At 40.4% G+C, this 21477-nt stretch overlaps 1 protein-coding gene across 1 annotated transcript in view; it reads right to left on the minus strand.

Moving 5' to 3' along the window:
• Positions 1-12018: 12018 nt before the first annotated feature.
• TRPA1 (transient receptor potential cation channel subfamily A member 1) overlaps positions 12019-21477 on the minus strand; it is a 55347-nt gene continuing 45888 nt past the window's right edge. Inside the window, exons 24-27 of the mRNA XM_042924314.1 lie at positions 19106-19174; positions 15396-15506; positions 13676-13773; positions 12019-12845 (exon numbers count right to left, since the gene is read on the minus strand). Of these exons, the coding sequence (XP_042780248.1) occupies positions 12641-12845; positions 13676-13773; positions 15396-15506; positions 19106-19174 (483 nt within the window). The 3' untranslated portion in view covers positions 12019-12640. The remainder of the gene's footprint in view (positions 12846-13675; positions 13774-15395; positions 15507-19105; positions 19175-21477) is intronic.

A 21477-nucleotide genomic window follows, 5' to 3' on the forward strand; every position in this document is an offset into this window, starting at 1 on the left:
GAGCTGACTCTAGAATATTTACATGGAAAGGTTGTTTGTGTTGCCTTAAATCTTCTTTGAAGGTTATGATAGCCACTTAATGACTGGCTATTTTTTTTTTATCAGTGATACATTCTTTGTTTAATTCAAAAGCATCTGATACTTCTTACCTAAATACAGAATTTTAAGTCACACACATAATACAATGTGTATTAACATTACAGCCCAGATACATAGCCCTAATTTTGTATTTACTCATGTGATTTGTGTCATTTGAAATGTACTGTTCAAACCAGAGTTTACATTTCAAAAGTTATCTTTAGTGGTAACTCTCAATATATTCACTTATAAATAGTTCTTAGGATGTCATTTTTCAGAATATGAAGATATATGAGTGTATCCTTGGGAAGTTAAAAACCACAGCTAATTATTGTTTTCTGAGACTGTGTGTGTGTATGTGTTTTCCTATGATAATGGTTTCTTAAAATATTCATTTAAAAGCAAATATTAACCATAAATGGAAACATCTATGGCAATTACCATTTGAAATGGTTTAATCAAAACACCCATCCTGACTTTTTCTCTGTCATCCTTTCCAAGCAGGTGAGGCCCTGCATCTTAGGAAACATTTTACCCAAGCAGCAAAGTTCTGCCCACCCTGAAAGGCCTACCCCAGGTTTCTGCTCTAGTAGCACCCTTCTCAAAGTAAACACCCTTAAAAACTAAAAATAGAACAGAATGGCTACTTTAAGCCACTCATGGGTTATGGTAAACTGTGTACCAATCTTAGGGAAAATTAAAGCAGCAGTTTGCTGAATTTCCACATGAAAAGAACATCAGTAAAGCCAGCACAATATTATTTTTTGTAAGATTTTATTTGTTTAAGTATTCCCTGCACCCAACATGGGGCTCAAACTCACAACCCCAAGATCAAGAGTCGCATGCTTTACGGACTGAGCCAGCAAGGCACCCCCGCCACATTATTATCTTAATAATAAGGAAATCACTGCATTTTTATGATGATTCTTATAAATTCTAGGACTTAAAATGGCAGTTTCAAACATACCTCAAAATATTTCCATAACATTTAATTTCTCTCTCACTGGCTTTTCTTCATAGTTAAAACACACACACACACCCCTCTATTTTAAAAACTTAACATTGTGTGGGCGCCTGGGTGGCGCAGTCGGTTAAGCGGCCGACTTCAGCCAGGTCACGATCTCGCGGTCCGTGAGTTCGAGCCCCGCGTCAGGCTCTGGGCTGATGGCTCGAAGCCTGGAGCCTGTTTCCGATTCTGTGTCTCCCTCTCTCTCTGCCCCTCCCCCGTTCATGCTCTGTCTCTCTCTGTCCCAAAAATAAATAAAAAACGTTGGAAAAAAAAAAAAAAAAAAAACTTTGTGAAAAATTTGACCTGCCACATAAGCAGTACTTTTATATTGTGAAATTAATATATTCCGCATTTCAGGGGTTTGATAAATTCTGTGGACTGTCACTCACCAATGTATAGAAACTTTGAAAATCCCTGATCTTCTGGCTGGTCATTTGCTGGCAGTGTCACCATGACAAACTTGGGTCGAATCCATTTCAAGGCATTAAGTGGCAGCATAGCTCTTACAGGGTGGCAAGAGCTTGTTACCAGTGCTTGGACTGGTCAGGGCTTGTTCCCAGTGATTTGGATGAGAAAAAGGCCACTCGATGCTCTTAGGAGCTGAGGCGGAATGGCGGAGGCTGACCACTAGATGGCAGTGCTCCGACTGCCATGGAACTGCAAGGGGAGGACAATTGGGTTTAACATTTCCCGTGCTATTGAGGAGGGCACCTGTTGGGATGAGCACTGGGTGTTGTATGGAAACCAATTTGACAATAAATTTCATACTAAAAATAAATAAATTTGGATTAACACATTTTTAAAGCAAATTTATAATTGGCAAAGTTTTCAAAGCGACATTGGATGGTGGTAATTGCATACAATTTTACAGGCAGTTCAATACCACAGCTCTCCGGTACTTTTCTGGTTCCTGTAGTACACCCTGGACTTGAAAGGCAAAACCTGTCTGGGTCACCATGGTGGAGAGGAACAGACTTGGAGTCCCTTTTTCAAGACAGCAGTGTGGCTTGCTTGTTTCATTTCTTCACAGGACCCATCCTGTATCTCCAGGGCTGGGGACACCTCCCAGAGTCACAGTAAACTTGGGACTTGCGGGTTTACCTGGTTGTGAAAGATTTTATGTCTAACGTAAGGTGTCCTGAAAGTAGAGATGTCTGCTCTTCATCCCCAGCTCCTGGTTTTTCCCACTGCGATTTTCTCAGCTTTGGCTTCTTTAGAATCAGTGCCGTGTGTCTGTGCAGCGTATGGTTCGCAACTGACCTGTAGTGTTTTCACTTTTACTGAGTCTGTTTGTAGACAGGAAAACAATTACCTTTGTTGAGCCACTTGATTCCCCACCCTGCGTCACACACACACACATTTCCCTCTTCTTGTGGACACACTTAGGCAGGGGCTTACACTGAGGGTCCGGCTTTGCTCTGAAACCAGGCCTGCAGCAGGTGTTGATGAGATATTTGCATTTTGAGAGGAACTGTTGCTGTGGGGCTGTGGAAGAAGAGTTGGTTGTTATTCTAACAGGTTCCTGAGCTCCAGGATTGCTTCAAAATTAGATTCTTGAAAGCTGGTTTAAGAAGGTTCAAGAGAAACTGTCCTCTTGAGGTTTTGCTGGTACCACTGAGACCCCTTCTGTCCATGAACCATAATAACCTTGCTCCTCCCCCTTTTTCTGCTTTTCTTCTCCATCAGTTTTTTAAAAAACAATTGAACAGTTGAAGTTCCTACTGATAAGTTTGTCTTCTGAGACTTTTATTCCTCAGTTTACTCATTTTTTTCAGATTTGGTTCTAGAGAGGGAACATCTCCTTTAAGCCACTAAATACTTGTGATTTACACAGAAGTATCATTTACTGGCAGCTTAAATAATGTAATGCTGCAATTGCAATTGAAGCCTTTGGTAAATTAGTACCACCATCTACCTTTGCCCTTGCAAGTGATCAATACATTTCAGTAGGAGAATGGGCAAAATTGTGTGTAATTGCCAGTGGAGATTTTCCTGTGATTTAAAAAACAAAGCAAAACAAAGCAAAGAAGAAACCTGTGGCACAAAACAGGTCTCTGGCAATGAGGTCTTCCGTTCAGGCTCAGTATCATTCGCACCTCTAGGGGGCGCTAGTTTTACCGTTGCCATTAGTGGAGTTGCAGTTCAGTTGTCTTAAATCTCCTTTCATCTTCTGAGAACCTGTGGAAATGCTTGAATGGCTTTTTGCGGGGGAGTCTAGAGTTGGAAATGGCAAGGGGTGGCCTGCAGCTTCCTGTCTTGTCTCCCGCCGAAACTGTTCTTCTTTGAGAGCAAGTTAATGACAAAGATGTTGGTGTCAGGGACTCTAAACTAGAAGGTTCAGATGTAACAATGAAATTTAACCCATCCTGAAGCCACGCAATGACAGGAACTGAGACAGTCCCCAGAATCAGAGACAGGTCCTCTGATTTTTAGACCCCATTTCCATAATGTCATCAGGAGTTTTCTAGCCCCGGATTCCTGCAATTTCCCTCTGATTACACTCGAGATCTTGCAGCCAAGCAGGTGCTGCTCTGCAGGTTTCAGTGACAGTCTTAACATGTGGGATCCCTGGATTACGGGGTCACTGGCCCCTCCCTCAGACCCTAGGCCTGCATATGCTGCGTGCACTAGGTGATGTTTAAACATTTCTTAAATGTACTTCATATTTTTTAAAAAAATTTTAATGTTCATTTATTATTTTTGAGAGACAGAATGTGAGCAAGGGAGGGGCAGAGAGAGAGAGAGGGAAACACAGAATCTGAAGCAAGCTTCAGGCTCCAAGCTGTGAGCACAGAGCCTGATGCGGGACTTGAACTCACGAATCATGAGATCATGACCTGAGCCGAAGTCAGATGCTCAACTGACTGAGCCACCCAGGTACCCTGAGATGTTTTTTAAAAATAACTTTGAGGGCACCTGGTGGCTCAGTCAGTTAAGTGTACAACTCTTGATTTCCGCTCAGGTCATGATCTCGCGGTTAGTGAGATAGAGCCCCGCATCTGGCTCTGTGCTGACAGTGCGAAGCCTGCTTGGGATTCTCTATCTCCCTCTCTCTCTCTGCCCCTCCCCCACTTGTGCTTTTCTCCTCTCTCTCAAAATAAGTAAATAAACTTAAAAAATAAGTAAAAATCACTTTCTACCCTGGCCAATGATTATTTGTCTTAGAAGGATGCTAATTTCCAGGCTGCATTTTTAAATCTCATTGCCCTTAAAAACCAGCCTTTAAAATAAATCTGTGGCTTAAACATACCTGGCAGATAGAAAGAGAACCCAGGCAATTCCTATATGTATTAACCTTCATTACCTAATCTTCAAATGATATGTTTTATGTTTGCCATTTCGTATAATCACTGTTACTTGAAACAGATATTAGATTCATGAAAGGGTTACCAGGCACATAATGCCCCTCTATCTTATTCATAGTTTTAAAAAAAAAAGCAATTTGCTCATTTGAGTTTTTATAACTTACAAAATGTCACCATGATCTGGTGGGAAGATAGGTCATATCAAGCACATGAATGAAATTAGATTTGAGAAATTTGGGAATCAAACCAGGAGGAAAATCTGAACTAGGATATGATAGCTAAATTTTTAAGATGGTCCTTCTACAGTTCACATTTTTCAATTTGACTCAAAAGGAAAAAATGCTTTAAATAAATAGTTGTTCTTCCAGAACTTTGCAAGTGATTTATTCTTCTATAATGGCTAGTAATTTTTGAGTGCTAATACTCAGAATAGTGCCAAATTCACAATTTTACTGGCACGAATTCACTTAATCCTCAGCACAACTCTGTGAGGCACATACCCTTACTATCCGCACTTGACCAAGAGTTTAAAGTATGTTGTTCAAGGTCACACAGAATGTCATTTGATGTGGAGAGAGACTTGGGCAGCCAGACTTCAGAGCCTGCGTATCTGATGTCATTATGTCTGCAGTGTCCCACGCCTCCTAACCTTCAAATGCACGTACTTGTGAATATTACATTGAGAATATCCACTCGGTAACCTTTTATGCAGAGTCCCCAAGGAAAAAAATGATCTTTCTGATTTTTATTTAAGAGACAGGATAGATAGCTTCATGATGAGAGTGCAGCATCCAGAAGTAACCCTCTGAGGTCACGTCTCAGCACTGTGACTTTGGACAAGCTACTCTACCTACAAGTGTCATGATTTCCTTCGTAAAACAAGGATGATGAGTAATAGTACCTACCCGCTTATAGCTGTTTTGAGAATCAAATGAGTTCATACATAGCACTGGAGCAGTACCTGATACAGTAAAATCTTGGTTTGCCAGTAACTTCTTCTGGGACTGTTCCGCGAGATGAACAAGCATTTCTAAGAAATTTCAACTTGATAAATAAGCGATGTCTTGCAATATAAGTCATACATGATGCCAAATGTCACATGAGCACAACTGAGCCAATGGTTCTCCCTTCCTCTCGCTCACTACAGGATTGTGGGTGATTGTCTCCCATCCTCGGATGCTCAGTCTCAGGCCACAGTGTTTGACAGAAATCAGTGATTTTTCAGAATGTTGGAAGGTGCCCAAAACTGGCACTAGAGTATTTTTTTTTTGTCACTTCAAAGCACCTATGCACAGTCCTTTGCTTTTCCATACCAAGAGTAAGCTTAGGAATGCTTTGCTTCATTCTAGGTCAGGCTGCCTGAGGATATAGACCCTTTCCTCTGCTCCCTTATTGCCAGTTACATTAAATACAGTAGATGACAAGAGTTTATCAATACTGTACTGTAGTCAGCATCCGTGCGAGGGTATACAATGGTCCCCATGCAGAAAAAGGTTGAAAAGAAAGGCAGTAAGGAGGAGGAGATGATTATGGTGGAAGTTAAGAAGGAAATCATAGAGATATACAAACGAGGTATGTGAGTGGCCGAAATGGCAAGATTTTATGAGAAGTCTATGTCAGCATCTCTTCTGCAGAGGAGGAGGAGAAAAAGGCAGAGGAACCCCTCACTTTAAATGAGATTAGGGAGATGTGTAAAATGTGAGAAGCATTGCAAAATTTTGTAGAAGACCAATTCCCGAATAAGGCTGTAGCAGTGTGAGCAATGAATCTGTTTAATAACAGTGCAAGGTCACATTTCTGCAAAATCCTCAAAAGGAGGCAAAAGCAAGTGCCGTTGGATAGGTTCCCTGTTAAAAGTTGCGTGAAAAGAAAAGATTCCATTGAGTCAATAGATAGCAGTGATTCCATTAGTGATAGTGAAAGGCTTCCTAAACAATAACCCTCCTCTCTCTTGTTTCCCTCACACCAGCCAAGAAGGTTTTCAAGGGTAAGTGCAGGTTAATTTGTTTATTTTTCTTTATATTTTGTATTTGCTTTATTATTTTGTATTACAGTATTGTAATAATTTTTATATGGATATTTTGGGGTTGTGGAATGAATAATCTGAGTTTCCATTATTTCTTATGAGGAAATTTGTTTTGGTGTATAAGTGCTTTGGATTACAAACATCTTTCCAGGACAAATTATGCTTGCAAACTAGGGTTTTCCTGTACACAGTAAATACTTCATAAGCCTTTTTCTTATTACTGTTGTTTAATCTGCTAATATCCAGGGGTGTCTGGATGGCTCAGTCGGTTAAGTGTCCGACTTCAGCTCAGGTCATGATCTTGTGGTTCTTGAGTTTAAGCCCCACAGGGTGCTCACTGCTGTCAGCTCTGAACCTGCTTCAAATCCTCTGTCTCCCTCTCTCATTCTGTGCCCCCCCCCCACGCTCTCCCTCTCTCTCAAAAATAAACATTAAAATTTTTTAAAATGGGGTTTTTTTAATCTGCTCCTATCAACATGTCAAAAATGATTTCAAAATATACAATGCTGATGGGTTATTCTGGCTAGCAAAGAGCTGGTGCTCTGTTGATGTTTGGTCATTTGGATCTGGGGCAAAGACCAAGATAAGTGCTGTAGTACATATTTTAATTATTATTCTCTAAATATGAGATTTTAGTGTGGTACACACTCCAGGATTTGTTTGGCTAATGAGATCCAGAAGTACCTGGGAGTGCCAGCTTGTATCAGGCTGACAATTCATTCATTTCTGAGGAAATTCCATGCATAATCCATACGATATGAAACTCCTGTGTTTCGTGATCCCTTTTACTTCAGGTAAATAAGTTCTCTTAAACACATTGCAATAGCATTTATTGTGGTAGGTACTTTGCATGCATAGTTTCCAGTCCTACCCACACCATAGGGATATATGCTCTTATCACCACTTTACAGATGTGGAAACATATCCAGAGTCACTCAGCCAATAGGAGTTAGGGTCAGTATTAAGGCTCCAGTTGTCTTATTCCAAAGCACAGACTTCACCCAGGATAACCATAGTAAAAAACCATAATCAACAACAACAACAAAAAGATTGAAGCAGTAGAAAAGGCAGAAAAGTGGTATTTTAATGTCTCTTCCACCAGTAAGGGGCAAATTATTCAACTTTTGTAGGGCAAAGAGTCAACAGAATAGGAACACTAAACTTTTCTGAGGCAGATTGAACTAGTTTTCTTGCAATCTTTCAGGCCTGTGATATTTATTGTTTTCACTGATTTTTATTATTTATGTGTGTGTATTGGCCTCTGTCACGTGCAAGGGCCTGTACCAGGAGCTACAAAGCATGGGGAAAAAAAAGGTGATTTTTGGATATCTTGAGACTAATGACGTTAGTGAACCATGGACCCCAGTAGAAAAGAGAGTCATGGTCAACACGGCAGGCAAAAGTGCCAGAGGAGAAATGCAGTGTCACCAGGTCAGAGGAGGCAGGAGCATCATCAGTTGGGATGTTAGGGAAGACCTCAAGGTGCAGGTGCCATTTAAAATGAACTTGAAAAGAGTTGGAGGGAGGACATTCTCGGCAGAAGACAGCATCTTACGAGGCAAGGTGGTGGGAAGCCATGATGTGGTTGGATGAAATAGTGCCTTTCTGGTTTGAAGGAAGTGCAGAATATTGGAAGATAAGGCTAAACTAGATTGAAAAGCCAGGTTAGGAAGATCAGTTTGCTTATGAAAGAAAAGTCTTTTAAAGAAAGCTTTACAGCATGAGTGTGAAGGCCTAGAGCTAGATTTTAGAAAGATTAAGCAATGCAGTATGTCAGTCCCAAGTCTAGGACCCTGAGAGAATGCTGGTACCATGGACAGGAAATAGGATACCAGGAGGAAGTGACTGGTTTACCCTCCTCCATTTGTATTTAATGTATTTAATTTGAAGAACTATGGAAATGCAGAACTGGACTTTGGGAGAAGGAGCAGGAGAGATTATATCAGTCAGTCCATTATAAACGTAAGTGAAGGTGTGACATGGCAAGACTGCCAAGAGGTGAGTCTGTAAGAGAAGAGGGCCAAAGACAGACCTCAGGGGTGTAAACATCTAGCTAGCAGGTAGTACAGAGAAGTCAGTGGGAAGCAGAGGAGGAGCAGTAAGCAAAATAGTGGAAAAAGCAGCAGAATTCAGTGTTTGGGGGTAAAAGGAGGAGAGAATTTCAGAAAGCTAAATGATTTATTCAATTGTAAACTCCCTGAGAGCAGGCTAGATTACCTATTTATTTCAACATTTCCCCAGAATAGATGTAATAGAGTATTGCACACATTCTTGGTGTTCAGTAAATGTTAAAGGTCTGTAATATGCAATGCTATTCAATGTTTGAGGAGACCATTCGTTTTCATGATTAGGACATCCTGGTTATTGTTCTTGTGTGCTTCCAGCCTTTCTGTTTTAAGGAAAATAAAGGACAAAGACCGTGTCTGAATCAAAGATTAAGGAACATACAACATTGTCTCTAGGCACGTGTTCTGCTGGACCACGAATGCAAAAATGTCTGGTTTCCTCTTATTTGTGACTCAGCACTCTGCGTGTTCGCGTGAATGTGTGGTTGCGAATGTGTGTGATAGCAGGAGGTGGAGGCCACCAAGATGTCCATCTGTGGAGAAGAGATGAGCCCATGCAACGGAGGTATGTGCAATGAGAGTAACATCTGTCGGCACCCTTGTACTAGATGCACAGAGGGTACTACAGCTGTACCTTGTAGCCATCACATCAAGTGGAAAGAGAAGAATCCTAGCGTAATAACACCTATGTAAATACAAACACATACACTGTTCAACATAACACAAGGGTACATACATGGCCAAAAGCATTCACTAGAGTGGGCATCTCCTGGGGCAAGAGAGAGAATAAATGTGAGAATCAGGGTGAATGGGGAAAAAAGAATAAAACAAAAAGAAGGACCTTGAAAAGATCAATGATGAGGTATGTGATGATTCATACTTTGTTGTGGATATCAAAAGCAAAAAGAGCATATGTGATGGATGCTTTTTTTTTTTTTTTGCATCATGATAAATGTGCTCTTTAATCCTCATCCCCTATTCTACCCATCCCCCAACACATCTCTGCTGTGGTAACAGTTTGTTCTCTATAGTTGAGTCCGCTTCTTGGTTTGTCTTTCTCCTTTGCTCATTTCTTAAATTCTACAAATGAGATCATATGGTATCTTTCTCTGATTTTGCTTAGCATAATACTCTCTAGCTCTATTCATGTTGTTGCAAATGCTGAGATTTTATTCTTTTTTATGGCTGAATTATATTCAGTAATATACTATATACATAGTGTATATACACTATACTATAGTATTGTGTATATACTGTATATACATGCTATATGCATAGTGTATTATTGAATATAAATATTGTGTATATATTGAACGTATATTCAATATAAACTCTTTGCCAATTTGGATGTCTCACATCTTCTTTATCCATTCATCTATTGATGAACACTTGGGCTGCTTCCATAGTTTGACTATCGTAAATAAAGCTGCAGTAAACAAAAGGGTGCATGTATCTTTTCAAAATAGTGTTTTTGTATTCTTTGGGTAAATACCCAGGAGTGAAATTATTGGATCATATGGTATTTCTATTTTTAATTTCTGGAGGAACTTCCATACTGTTTTACACAGCGGTTGTGCCAATTTACATTCCTACTAATAGTGCATAAGTGTTCCATATTCTCCACACCTTTGCCAACACTTGTTGTTTCTTGTGTTTTTGATGTTACTCATTCTGACAGGTATAAGGTGATGTCTCATTGTGGTTTTGATTTGCATTTCCCTGATGATTTGTGATGTTGAGTATCTAAGTGTCTGTCGGCCATCCGTAACTCTTCTTTAGAGAAATGTCTGTCCATGTCTTCTACCCCTTTTTAAACTGGATTACTTGCTTTTTGGGTGGTGAGTTGTATCAGCTCTTTATAGATTTTAGAACTAACCCTTTATTGGATATGTCATTTATAAGTATCTTTTCCCCTTCAGTGGGTTGCCTGTTAGTTTTCTTGATTGTGTCCTTCACTGTACAGAAACATTTTGATGAAGTCTCAAAAGTTTATTTTTGATTTTGCTTGCTTCAGATGTACCTAGAAAAATGTTGCTATGGTCAATGCCAGAGTGATTACTGCCTGTGCTCTCCTCTAGGATTTGTATGGTTTCAGGTCTCACATTTAGTGAGTTTATTTTTGTGTATGGTGAAAGTGGTCCAGTTTCATTCTTTCGCATGTGACCAGTTTTCCCAACATCATTTGTTGAAGAGACGTTTTTTCCATTGTATATTCATTTCTCCTTTGTTGAAGATTGACTAACTTGTGTACTTTATTTATTTCTGGGTTCTGTGTCCTATTTCACTGATCCATTTGTCTATTTTTTTGTGCCGGTACCATACTCTTTATACTACTGCTTTGTAATATAACTTGAAATCTGGAGTTGTGATCTCTCTAGTTTTTTTCTTTTTCAAGACTGCTTTGGCTGTTCAAGGTCTTTTGTGGCTCCATGTAAATTTTGGGATTGTATGTTCTAGTCTGTGAAAAATGCTATTGGTATTTTGACGGGGACTGCATTAAACCTGTAGACTGCTTTGGGTAGTATGGACACTTTAACGATATTCTTCCACCCCACGAACATGGAAGGTCTGTTCTTTTGCGTTGTCTTGAATTTCTTTTATCAGTGTTTTTACAGTTCTCAGAGTACAAGTCTTTTGCCCCTTTGGTTAAGTTCATTCCTAGATATTTTATTGTTTTGGTGGAATTATAAATGGGATTGTTAATTTCACTTTCTGCTGCTTAACTCTTAGTGTATAGGAATGCAACAGATTTCTGTATATTGATTTTGTATGCTGTGACTTTACTGATTTACCAGCTCTAGTTATTTTTTGGTGGAGTCTTTAGAGTTTTGTATATATAGTGTCATATAAACTACATATAATGAGAGTTATATTTCTTCTTTACCAATTTGGATGCCTTCCATTTCTGTATATAGTCTAATTGCTGCGGCTAGGACTTCCAGTACTATGTTGAGTAAAAGTGGTGAGGGTGGACATCTTTGCCTTATTCCTGACCTTAGGGGAAAAGCGCTCAGTTTTTCACCATTGAGGATGATGTTGACTGTGAGTTTTTCATATAAGGCCTTTACAACATTGAGATAGGTTCCTTGTAGACCTACTCTGCAGAGGATTTTTTTTTTTTTATTATGAATGGATGTTGTACTTTGTCCAATGCTTTTTTGGCACCTATTGAAATATGATTTTTATCCTTTCTCTTATTGATGTGACGTATCATGTTGGCTGTTCTGCAAATATTGAACCACTCTTGCATCCTGGCAATAAATCCCACTTGATAGTAGTATATAATTTTTTAAAAAATGTATTGTTGGATTTGGGTTGCTAACATTTTGCTGAGGATTTTTGCACCTATGTTCACTAGATATATTGGACTATAGTGTTTTTTTTTGTAGTGTGTTTCTCTATTTCCATATGTGATGGAAGCATTTTTATAAATCTCAAACTAATTGCAATAAAAAGCTCACACAATTATCAGTGAGGTGACTATATAGGCTTTACATTTATTATGATTATTTTATTATTAGCAAACCAAAAATACAGAAATAACATATACTATCTATATCCATAGTAAACCCCATGCATATCATAAGGTCTATTAATTTGAATCCCAACTCAGAGTGACATCAGGTTTGTTAGGAGCAACAAGAAGGGTGTGGCAATTTCTTTTAGTTGGAACAGAGGACACAGGGTTCCACACACAGGTTCTTCCAACACCAAAAACACGTACCTGAATGGTATAACCTAATATTTTATTATATGATGTACTTGTACCTCATATAATATGTAATCAGGTAATATGAATATTATACAATTATCAAGCAGGAATCCAGTATTAACATTTGTGTTACATTTAACAGTTGCATTTACTTCTTATTAAAATTTGTGTTGTACCAAATTAGTTTTCTACCCATTCAAATAATGAGGAGTGAAGTGCAACTTAAACTTATTAGCAAAGACATTCTCTATACATAGTAACTGGCATAAAATATGAAAAAAGAGAAAGATGTAGTTTCTTTACAAAGAATGCAGGAACCACCATTTTGCAAGTCATGAAATCATAATCCTATTTCTACTTTTTCCTCACTCTTTTCAAACTGGAAATGAGACCCAATAGGGTCCTGCAAACCACCGCCCCCACGATAGGAAGCCCCATTGCAGACTAAGGGCAGTGTGTTTTTGCCTTTACTGCTTTCAACACAGAATTCCATTTGCTATTCCTTTGTTCTAACTGCTCTTTTTTAAACCTGTCTTGAAAAGAATGATGGTTGTCTTCATCCTCTGTCTCAGAGATGATTTCCATCTTCTGAATGATGAGTTTAATAAGCTCATGCTGTTTCTCCACAAGAGAAGTGAGATCCTTCAGCCTAAAAGGATATATAGGGCTCATGAACTTGTTTTCAGTTATCTTCTCAGTCTCTGAGTGCAGGAAGGCCTAGGTTACTAGAAGTGTCCTAGATCAGATGAGCTGTGCTCAGGTCACAGCATCCTGGTACTTATAATCTTTCTAAGCAATACATATTTTAAAAAAATATTTTAATGTTTATTTTTTGAGAGAGCGCACACAAGCAGGGAAGAGGCAGAGAGAGAGGGAGACACAGAATGCAAAGCAGGCTCCAGGCTCTGAGCTGTCCTCACAGAGCTGGACATAGGGCTTGAACTCATGAACCAGAGATCATGACCTGAGCCAAAGGCAGATGCTCAACTGACTGAGCCACCCAGGGGCCCCAGCAATACATATTTTTTAAGTTTAAGTGTTTTTCCTAGTTTATTTTTGCTCCCATTTTAAAGATTAAAACACAGTTGCACAGAAAGATTAAACTGCTTTGCCCAGGTCAGTGCATTAGGAAGTAGTTGAAGAGGGCCTTAAACTCAGATCAGTTGATTCTAAAGCCCTCATGCTCAACCACTGCACACTCTATACAGCTTCTCTCGGAATTCTCCAAAGCTTTCAAAGCTTTCATGTATGAATCCGGATGGCTCATGGGAATGCAGTTTAAAACACTAATTGGCAAACTGGTGAACTGCAGCACATAAGTTGTTGGGTCTAAAAATGATTTTCAAATGATTCTCAATATGCTATGACATCAGTCAATTAAAAGTACGACTTAATATGTGAAATAAACACAACTATACAACATAACCTTACATCATTATTTAAAAGTTTTATCAAATACAGATAAGGAAAAATACGTACCGATATTTCTGCTTCAATATTTCTGTTTCCAGAGATGTGTCAACATTTGGAATTTCCTGCCTTTCTTCTTGGGTATAAAAAATAAAATGAAATATAGCCTGCGGGATAAATGATTATTACTCAGGTTGAACTCAATTCAGAAACTATTTCTTGCGCATGCGCCATGATTCAGCTACTGAGCAAGGTACGATCACACCACAGATATTCTAAGACACGACTATGACCCTCAAGGCGCTCACAGTCTTTTGAGAGAAATAGACGTATAAAGAGCTATACGACAAACTCATACATAATTATAATAAAGTATGAGATGTACAGATAATCTAGAAGAAGGAGAAAATTGGAGTGGGGGATTATTTATGAAAAGGTAAAACTGAATCATTTTATATTTTCTCATGAAAAATGTCCATCATCAGTGGTATTCCACACAGGATTAGTTCTTTCTCTAAAACTGCTCTGCACAACTGAATTTCCCATGAGGAAATTTCAGAAATGCCATTTTAATGTGTGTTTTCAAAATTTAGTGTTTTTTAAACCATTGGTAGACTGGAAAGCATTAAGGGCAGACGTGAAATGACCAGGAATCAATGAGTCAATCCTAGGAGTCCACGGAAGAGAAGATGGCAACTTGCACAGGCCAACCAGGAAGACTGATCAACCAAACAAGGGAGTGACTGGGTGTGAGGGGTGAGGAGAGGGAAAGGAGGTCAAGGATGACCTCTTGCACAGGCAAATGAATGGTGGTGATGTTAACTGAAGCAAGAAACTTTGGAGAGAGGAGGCTTTGTCATTCTTTCCCTGCAGGGAGACTGAAACCTGGGAGGAGTGAAAACTTTGAGTTCCTTTTGAAGAGTTTATTCTGAATATGCTGAATTTGAGGTACCTTTGAGCCATACCAGTGAAGATGTCAGGTAGACAGTTGGACAGAAGAGCCTGGAACTCAAAGAGAGCTCCCGGAAGAATGAATTGCCAAGCCTTCTGTGTTTCAGGAGTGAGTAGTTGCAAACACGGGTATGAATGACATTATACAGGGAGCTAGTGTAGTTAGAATAAGGCCTAGGCCAATACCCAAATCAACTTTATCATTTTATGACCACAGCACAGAATATTAACATGCAAAGAACTCAGAATGTTCATAGAACTAGGAGGAAGCCCAGGCATGATCAGGATTAGCATCCACTGCTTCTGACTCTCAATACAGTCCCCCCTTTACCATTATAATGCAGTGGCCTTGTTTAGTCTTTGATATCTAGTGTATTTTCTATAATGCACACTCTCCATGCGCATGTGTGTGCATATATGTACCTGAATGTACATATGTGCTCTATATTTTCATATAGACACACACATAATTTGCACATGCATATAAGTGATAGGTGACTGGGAAAAACAAGAAAGGTACACCTGCACTTTAAAAAAGATACAAGGTACAGTCGGTCCAACCCACCCATGTGCTCTCACAGGGATGTGGTACATGTTTAACACTGATGCTGTGAATGAGCCACTAGGAAGAAGGAGCACAGGTCTCCCTCCCACTGCCCATCGCTTTTCACACTGTTGGGTAATCATGCACTTTGTTGTTTTTTTTAAGTCACAATTCCTTCTTTTCCACAGGCACAGTGACTCAAAGTCTATAGAAGGGTACCCTTAAGGATAACACAACGAGTGAATGTCAAGCAGCAGCACATTCTCCACGCTGGTATTTTTCACATGTACTTACTAATAACCCTGTACATCTGGGTCTGTTGGGATACACGATGATGGATTTCTGGTCTACTTTGCGTAGGAACCACAGTGGCAGCTTCTTCTCTAAGCTGGTATGAAGTTCCACCTAAAGCGCATTTTGGATTTATTGAGAGAAATGACTAGCAAGCATCTAGAATCCTTACACTACACAGAGACAGCAATGAGTACAGTAAACTGAAAAACGACTCCTGTGTCCTTTACACCACGCAGCTGGGTTTCCCATCTCTCCTCTCAATCACCGACAAGACAGGGGCAGCAATATGAAGTTGGGACAAATTGTTTAAAGAAGAAGTTAAACTCAAGTGAGCAGCTGTTCACTGTTCAGGGACTGTGACTGACACTGGGCCCATAAGAAAAAGCCTTCGTCCATCCCCTGGGGTGTTACAGAAAATGTACACGACTGCACAGAGTGCTGGTATGAAGGCGCGCCTGTAGCAGGACAGGAAACAGTGCTTCGATGGAGGAAAACAGTGGTAAGCACTGAAAGGATTACACCCGGCACACCTAAGAGTACTTCATCGACGTTTCACCCTGTGCGATCTGGTGCAAAATGGGTTATCCATGCTATATCTTGACTACAATTTTTGTTTTATGTTTATTTTTGAGATAGGACAGAGTGGGAATGGGGGAGGGGCAGAGAGAGACACAGAATCTGAAATAAGTTCCAGGCTCTGAGCTGTCAGCACAGAGCCTGCTCTGGGGCTGGAACTCGGGAACCATCATGACCTAGGCCGAAGTCGGACGCTTAACTGACTGAACCACCCAGGTGCCCCATATCTTGACTACAGTTTCTATTTTCAGAGATAACAATCCTTTGTCTCATTTAATGGATTTACCTTGAGTTGATAGTTTCTCATATTTTCAACTTTTTGTTTACCAAATTTGTCTTCTACTCTTTTTTTATAGCCCTTTGTGTCTCTTGTTTAGAATAGTTTATTGTAATTACCATATAGGTGAGAGTTTGCTAAGACCATAGGCTTTTTTATATGTGGGTATTTAAGTGGCTTCCATCCACAAATGGTGAGATGTTTAAAGCTTTGGGCCCCTCTTCCACATATTGCTTCCCTATTTTTGTAGCACTTACCACCATATAACATGCTATATATTAGTTCCAGTTTCAAGGAAAGCTATGTTTTCTTGTATTTTATTAACAATACCAATTAGATGTTTGAGTTTCTATAATAACTTCCAAGGTTCCTTTTCCCCTTGGGTCTTAAGGTCAATAATCCTTTCCCTTTGCAATATACATTTTTTTCAGAGGTCACATGTTATCATTCACTTACTTAAACTTCACTGAAAAAGATTTATTCAAGCCTGGTGTTTGCCAACAGATCAAGCACATGTTTTGTCTTAACCTTATTTGTTTTCCACATAGGACCTGCCAGCTATTCTCTCTCAGACAGGGTCCTGGGGAGGATGGCAAGCAGCCCCCCTTGGTGGGTCTAGTGGGACCCATTGCCCGTGGCTTCTCTGGGCTCAGGGAGCATCTCCACCTCCTCTAACTGGCAGGTTTTCCGTGTTGAAGGTAAGAGCACTCTGTGCATTTCCTTTTGTGATTTGCGGCATGGACGTGAACGTCTGTGGAGTGTCTACAGCTGCCAGCCTGTGCTGGATGTGTGGTCACCAAATGTTAAAAACTAAACAGCTCTAAGCCCCCCACAATACTCACAACTCCTGCCCCTGTGTAACTGTTAGACCTCCCAGCATGTGCTGTCCCCACTTAGGTCTGAGACGACTCTGTGAGAAGACGAATGTCTCTCTCTGTGACACGTGCTGCTGCCTGTCCCCTTATGCCCTGGTTCTGATGCGGCCTCAGACTTAGGTTATAAGTCTGACATAGAGAGTTGTACATGGATGTAGAGATTTGCTTTAAAAAAACTCAGAGAACTAAGAGAATGGCTTCCTGGTTTTCCAGTCAATGCTCTTTGTGATCCAAAACAAGAACCGCTAACACGGGAGTACTTGCTTTGCCGTTTACTTTATAGGCCTTTGTGCCGTGTGTTTCAGGGAAGAGATCAACTCTGATACAGAATTGTGCTTTTCAAATCACCCGCACTGACGCTGCAGTTTAGTGGCTCTCCCCTAGACATATAGTGCTGTTGCTTATATTGTTCTTCCTTGATCTTTTCAGGAATTACTAGTTATGAAGTAATGACATGTCTGCGAAGAGGCCTTTTTGCATCTCTTTTCCTCTCTTCATCCACCTACCTGGGGTCCTACACTCCATCTTTGTTGTGGTAATAACTGGTCAGTTAGCTCTTCCTTCCTCCAAACTTTCCCCGCTAAGGTGATAATAGATCATCTTACGTACCACTCCCATGTTGTTCCCATTCTTTGGAAGAGCTGGTAATGACTTCCCACTAACAAAATAACTTGGAGCACTTCACCCTTTACTGCCCTATCTTTCAAAGCTAAGGTTTTCCTCGTTTGTTAGCTCTTTTTTTAATAAAGCGCTCTATCATCTTGGGCCACCTTAATACTCTCTAAGGAGTCATCCCTCCAGGCCAGGGGCCCTTCACCCGTCCTTAGCCATTTCTCCTTGTTCTGCCTTTAGGCCGTTGCTCCTGCTGGGTCCTGCCTTTCTGGACCAGTCTTGCTATTCCTCTAAATCCCATCTTTCAACATCTGGTTCACGTGCCAACTCTTCCATGTAGCATTTCCATAACTGTTTATTTTCTGTACCTAATATTTTAACCATTTAATTTATGTACTTTTGCTCTTTAAACATGCCAAGTCCTCTGCATAATACGCAGCTTAGTCACAGAGCATAGAGTTTAAGGATGGTTCTAAGTTGATTTTGAGATTTTAAACTCTGACTGTTTAATTGGTGTGCTCTCCAGTTAGACTTATTTTACTTAGTGAAGTCAAAGGTCACACAGGCCTTTAACTCCTCTGGGTTCTCATGGTCAGTTGTACTCTGCACATACCACGTACTGGAGCATTTTTTAGAAATAAATATGTGCTGACGTATAGCAGAACGAGTAACAGAGAAGAATGAAGCGTGACAAAGAACAGTGAAGAGTGAGGGGAGAGTTACCTCTTAACATGAATTTGTCTTTCTCTTGAACTTGCCTAAGTTTTTTAATGTGTACGTTCAACTGGTCATCAGGTATTTTTGAAGCATCAGATATTCCCGTTCAAATTTGATAAACACAATGCAAATGACAGCATAGAAATAGTTTTGCATTGTGTAACAGGAACCACCTCACAAGATTCAGTAGCCAAGGAAAAACGTAAGGGAGGTCCCAAAAGAACAAAACCTCATGGATGCAGTGAACACTTCAATATAACACGTTATGTGGGAAGCCTGCAATGCGATGGCCAGAGTATCAAGAAGTCCTAGGAAGAGCTGGGCTGTGACAGGACAGAATACCTCACACCTGCGATAATTCTTATTTAGCAGATAGCTACCTGGTTGGCTGCACGTTGACATTTTAAAAAGCTCAGGTGATGTCTCAATTTCTCTGCTCAGATTGTTCTAAGAAAATTTTGTCATTAGTTTTCACTCTCTGACCACAGCAGGCACGCCAGAGAACGTGCGCAACAAGGTACCGTATGGTGCGGTGCTTTAGGACTGACAAAGTGCCTGTCTTAAATACCTGTTCTCAGAAATCAGCTATTTGTATACATGGAAAATTAGGGCGGTGCTAATTTCAATACGTTTTAAATAAACGTAAGACTTACCTGCATAGCAATCCTCTTCAACAATGCGTGCTTCTGCACTTCTGCAATGTCACCAACTGCCAACCCAATCTGAAGTACAACACAGCATTGAGTCATTACCAATTTAATGGCGCACCTATAAATGCACTAAAGGTCTCTCTAGCTGCAGCGGGGGAGTGGGCATATAATTGCCTACTAGTGGCCTCAACATACTTTTGCCAACACATCTTACAGAAAACTGCAAAATCTGTACACCTTTGTAACACTGGTGGCCACATTGGTGGGTTCAGTAACCTTAAGCGTTATCATAAAAAATTAAGACCCGTGAATCTGAAATTATTTAAAATAAAAATGTTCCTTTTGAAGAGGACAGGGGTCATATGGTATCAAATGCCAATGGGGTGGCCATGCAAATGGTTGCAGATTCCAGGAATTTAGCATCTAGGTAAACAAGAGTGAGCGGACAACACAGAAAAGTTAAAATAGTAAACTGAGGCAATGCGGGAATTTATACCTTACCTATGTTTGGCAGGAAAAGGTACGCTTCGAGGGTGGGTGTGGCTTTGATTAAAAAAATAAAGCAGTAACTGTATCTAGAAATCTGTGGCCAGATAGAATTAGGTGAGGGGACACTCACCTCTGCTCAATCCAAATGAAATCGCTTAAATTAGCTGACTCATATTTGTTAGATAACCAGTACCTGTCTATGCTCAACCAGCCTCCTGGATGCTGATGCTCTCAAGAAGCTCAAAGTCAAGTAAATTCCACGAGAGGGGCTCTGTTTGGGGCACCACTGGATGCCCAGTGCTTAGAACCATGCAGAGCATGTAGTAGATACATAGAATAGTCACTGAGTGAATAAGCAGTGAAGAGTATATGCTAGGGTGTGCAGACTAGCATTGAGAACTATCTACAGTCAGACACTTTATTTGGCAGGATAATGTTTATTTTTTAACGCGGACGCCTTTAGGTAGGCATTATCTCTAGTTTATATCAGCCACCATCAAAACTAATGGTCTTGGGGCAGCTGAGTGGCTCAGTCGGTTGAATGTCCAACTTTGGCTCAGGTCATGATCTCCTAGTTTATGAGTTTGAGCCCTGCATCGGGCTCTCTGCTATCAGCATGGAGCCTGCTTTGGGTTCTCTGTCTCCCTCCCTCCCTCCCTCCCTCCCTCCCTCCCTCTCCCTCTCCCTCTCTCTCTCTCTCCCTCTCTCTCTCACACACACACACACACACTAAATAAAAACAGTCTCATACTGCTTCACACATTTAAGATACTTGCCTGAGATCTGAAGACATCTGATTTTGTGAGTCATAGAGTAGATAAGTTACTAATATTTAATAGTAGCTAACATTTACTGAGTGCTTATGTGCCAACCACGGTTTTGAATGCTTTACTTTTACTTGAGAAAGAGAATATAACTGGGGGAGAGGGGAAGAGGGAGAAAGAGAAGATTTTAAGCAGGCTCCATACTCAATGGGGAGCCTGATATGGGGCTCAATCCCATAACGCTGAGCTGAAATTGAGACTTGAACGATTAACCAACTGAGCCACCCAGATGTCTCTCAAATGCTTTGTATTAACTCCTTTTATCCGAATAACCTAGGAAGTAGGTTTTATTACCTTTTTCTGATTTGTGTCCTAAAAATTTTGAGAATATGGGGAAGGGGCATCCAATTTAGATAGGATGATGGGGTGGAGGGTGTTGGTTAGGAAGGTCTACCCAGGAGATCTGATGCTTGAGAGCTGAGTGTTAACAGCTTAGAAAGAATTAACCCAAAGTGGGAAGGTCTTTGAGGAAAAGGAACAGCTTGTGTGGAGCTCAGGCACAAAGGAATGTAGGGCATGCTCAGTGAAAGTTGACGGTACATGTCTGGGCAAATCTTGCCAACAGTGGGAGGGGTGGATGAGATCTGGGTAAGACCCAGATCATGAGGATCCTTGCACGCCATGCTGATGGGTTTAGACTGAGTTGAAGAGGCATAGAAGAAAAAAAAAAAAAAAAAAAAAGGCCTGACAGGCCCAGCTTTTCCTTATCAGAAGATCACTGTGGTGACAATTTCAGGAAAGATTAGACAGAAGTGAGAGGAGACAGACTGCTCGGGCTACTGCAGCAATATGGATGAGGAACCATGAGGGTGTAAGGCAAATGGAAGTGGGTGTAAGAGGAAAATATTTACCGGAAGAACTGAGCAAAGGGCAGGGCTGAATCTAGAGTCTCTTCTAATGATCTGAGTTAGAGGACCAGGAGGTGGTACTGAGAGGCGGCAGCAAAGTTTGAAGGAAAGAAAACATGGAGTCTTGGCCGGCTCTTTTGGGACTGATTTTCCTCTGGGACATGCAGGTAGAGATGGCACTAACATGGACTAATGCTAAGCCAAATCCTCTAGA

Source organism: Panthera leo, chromosome F2 (genome assembly GCF_018350215.1).
Source record: "Panthera leo isolate Ple1 chromosome F2, P.leo_Ple1_pat1.1, whole genome shotgun sequence".
Classification (NCBI taxonomy): Eukaryota; Metazoa; Chordata; class Mammalia; order Carnivora; family Felidae; genus Panthera; species Panthera leo.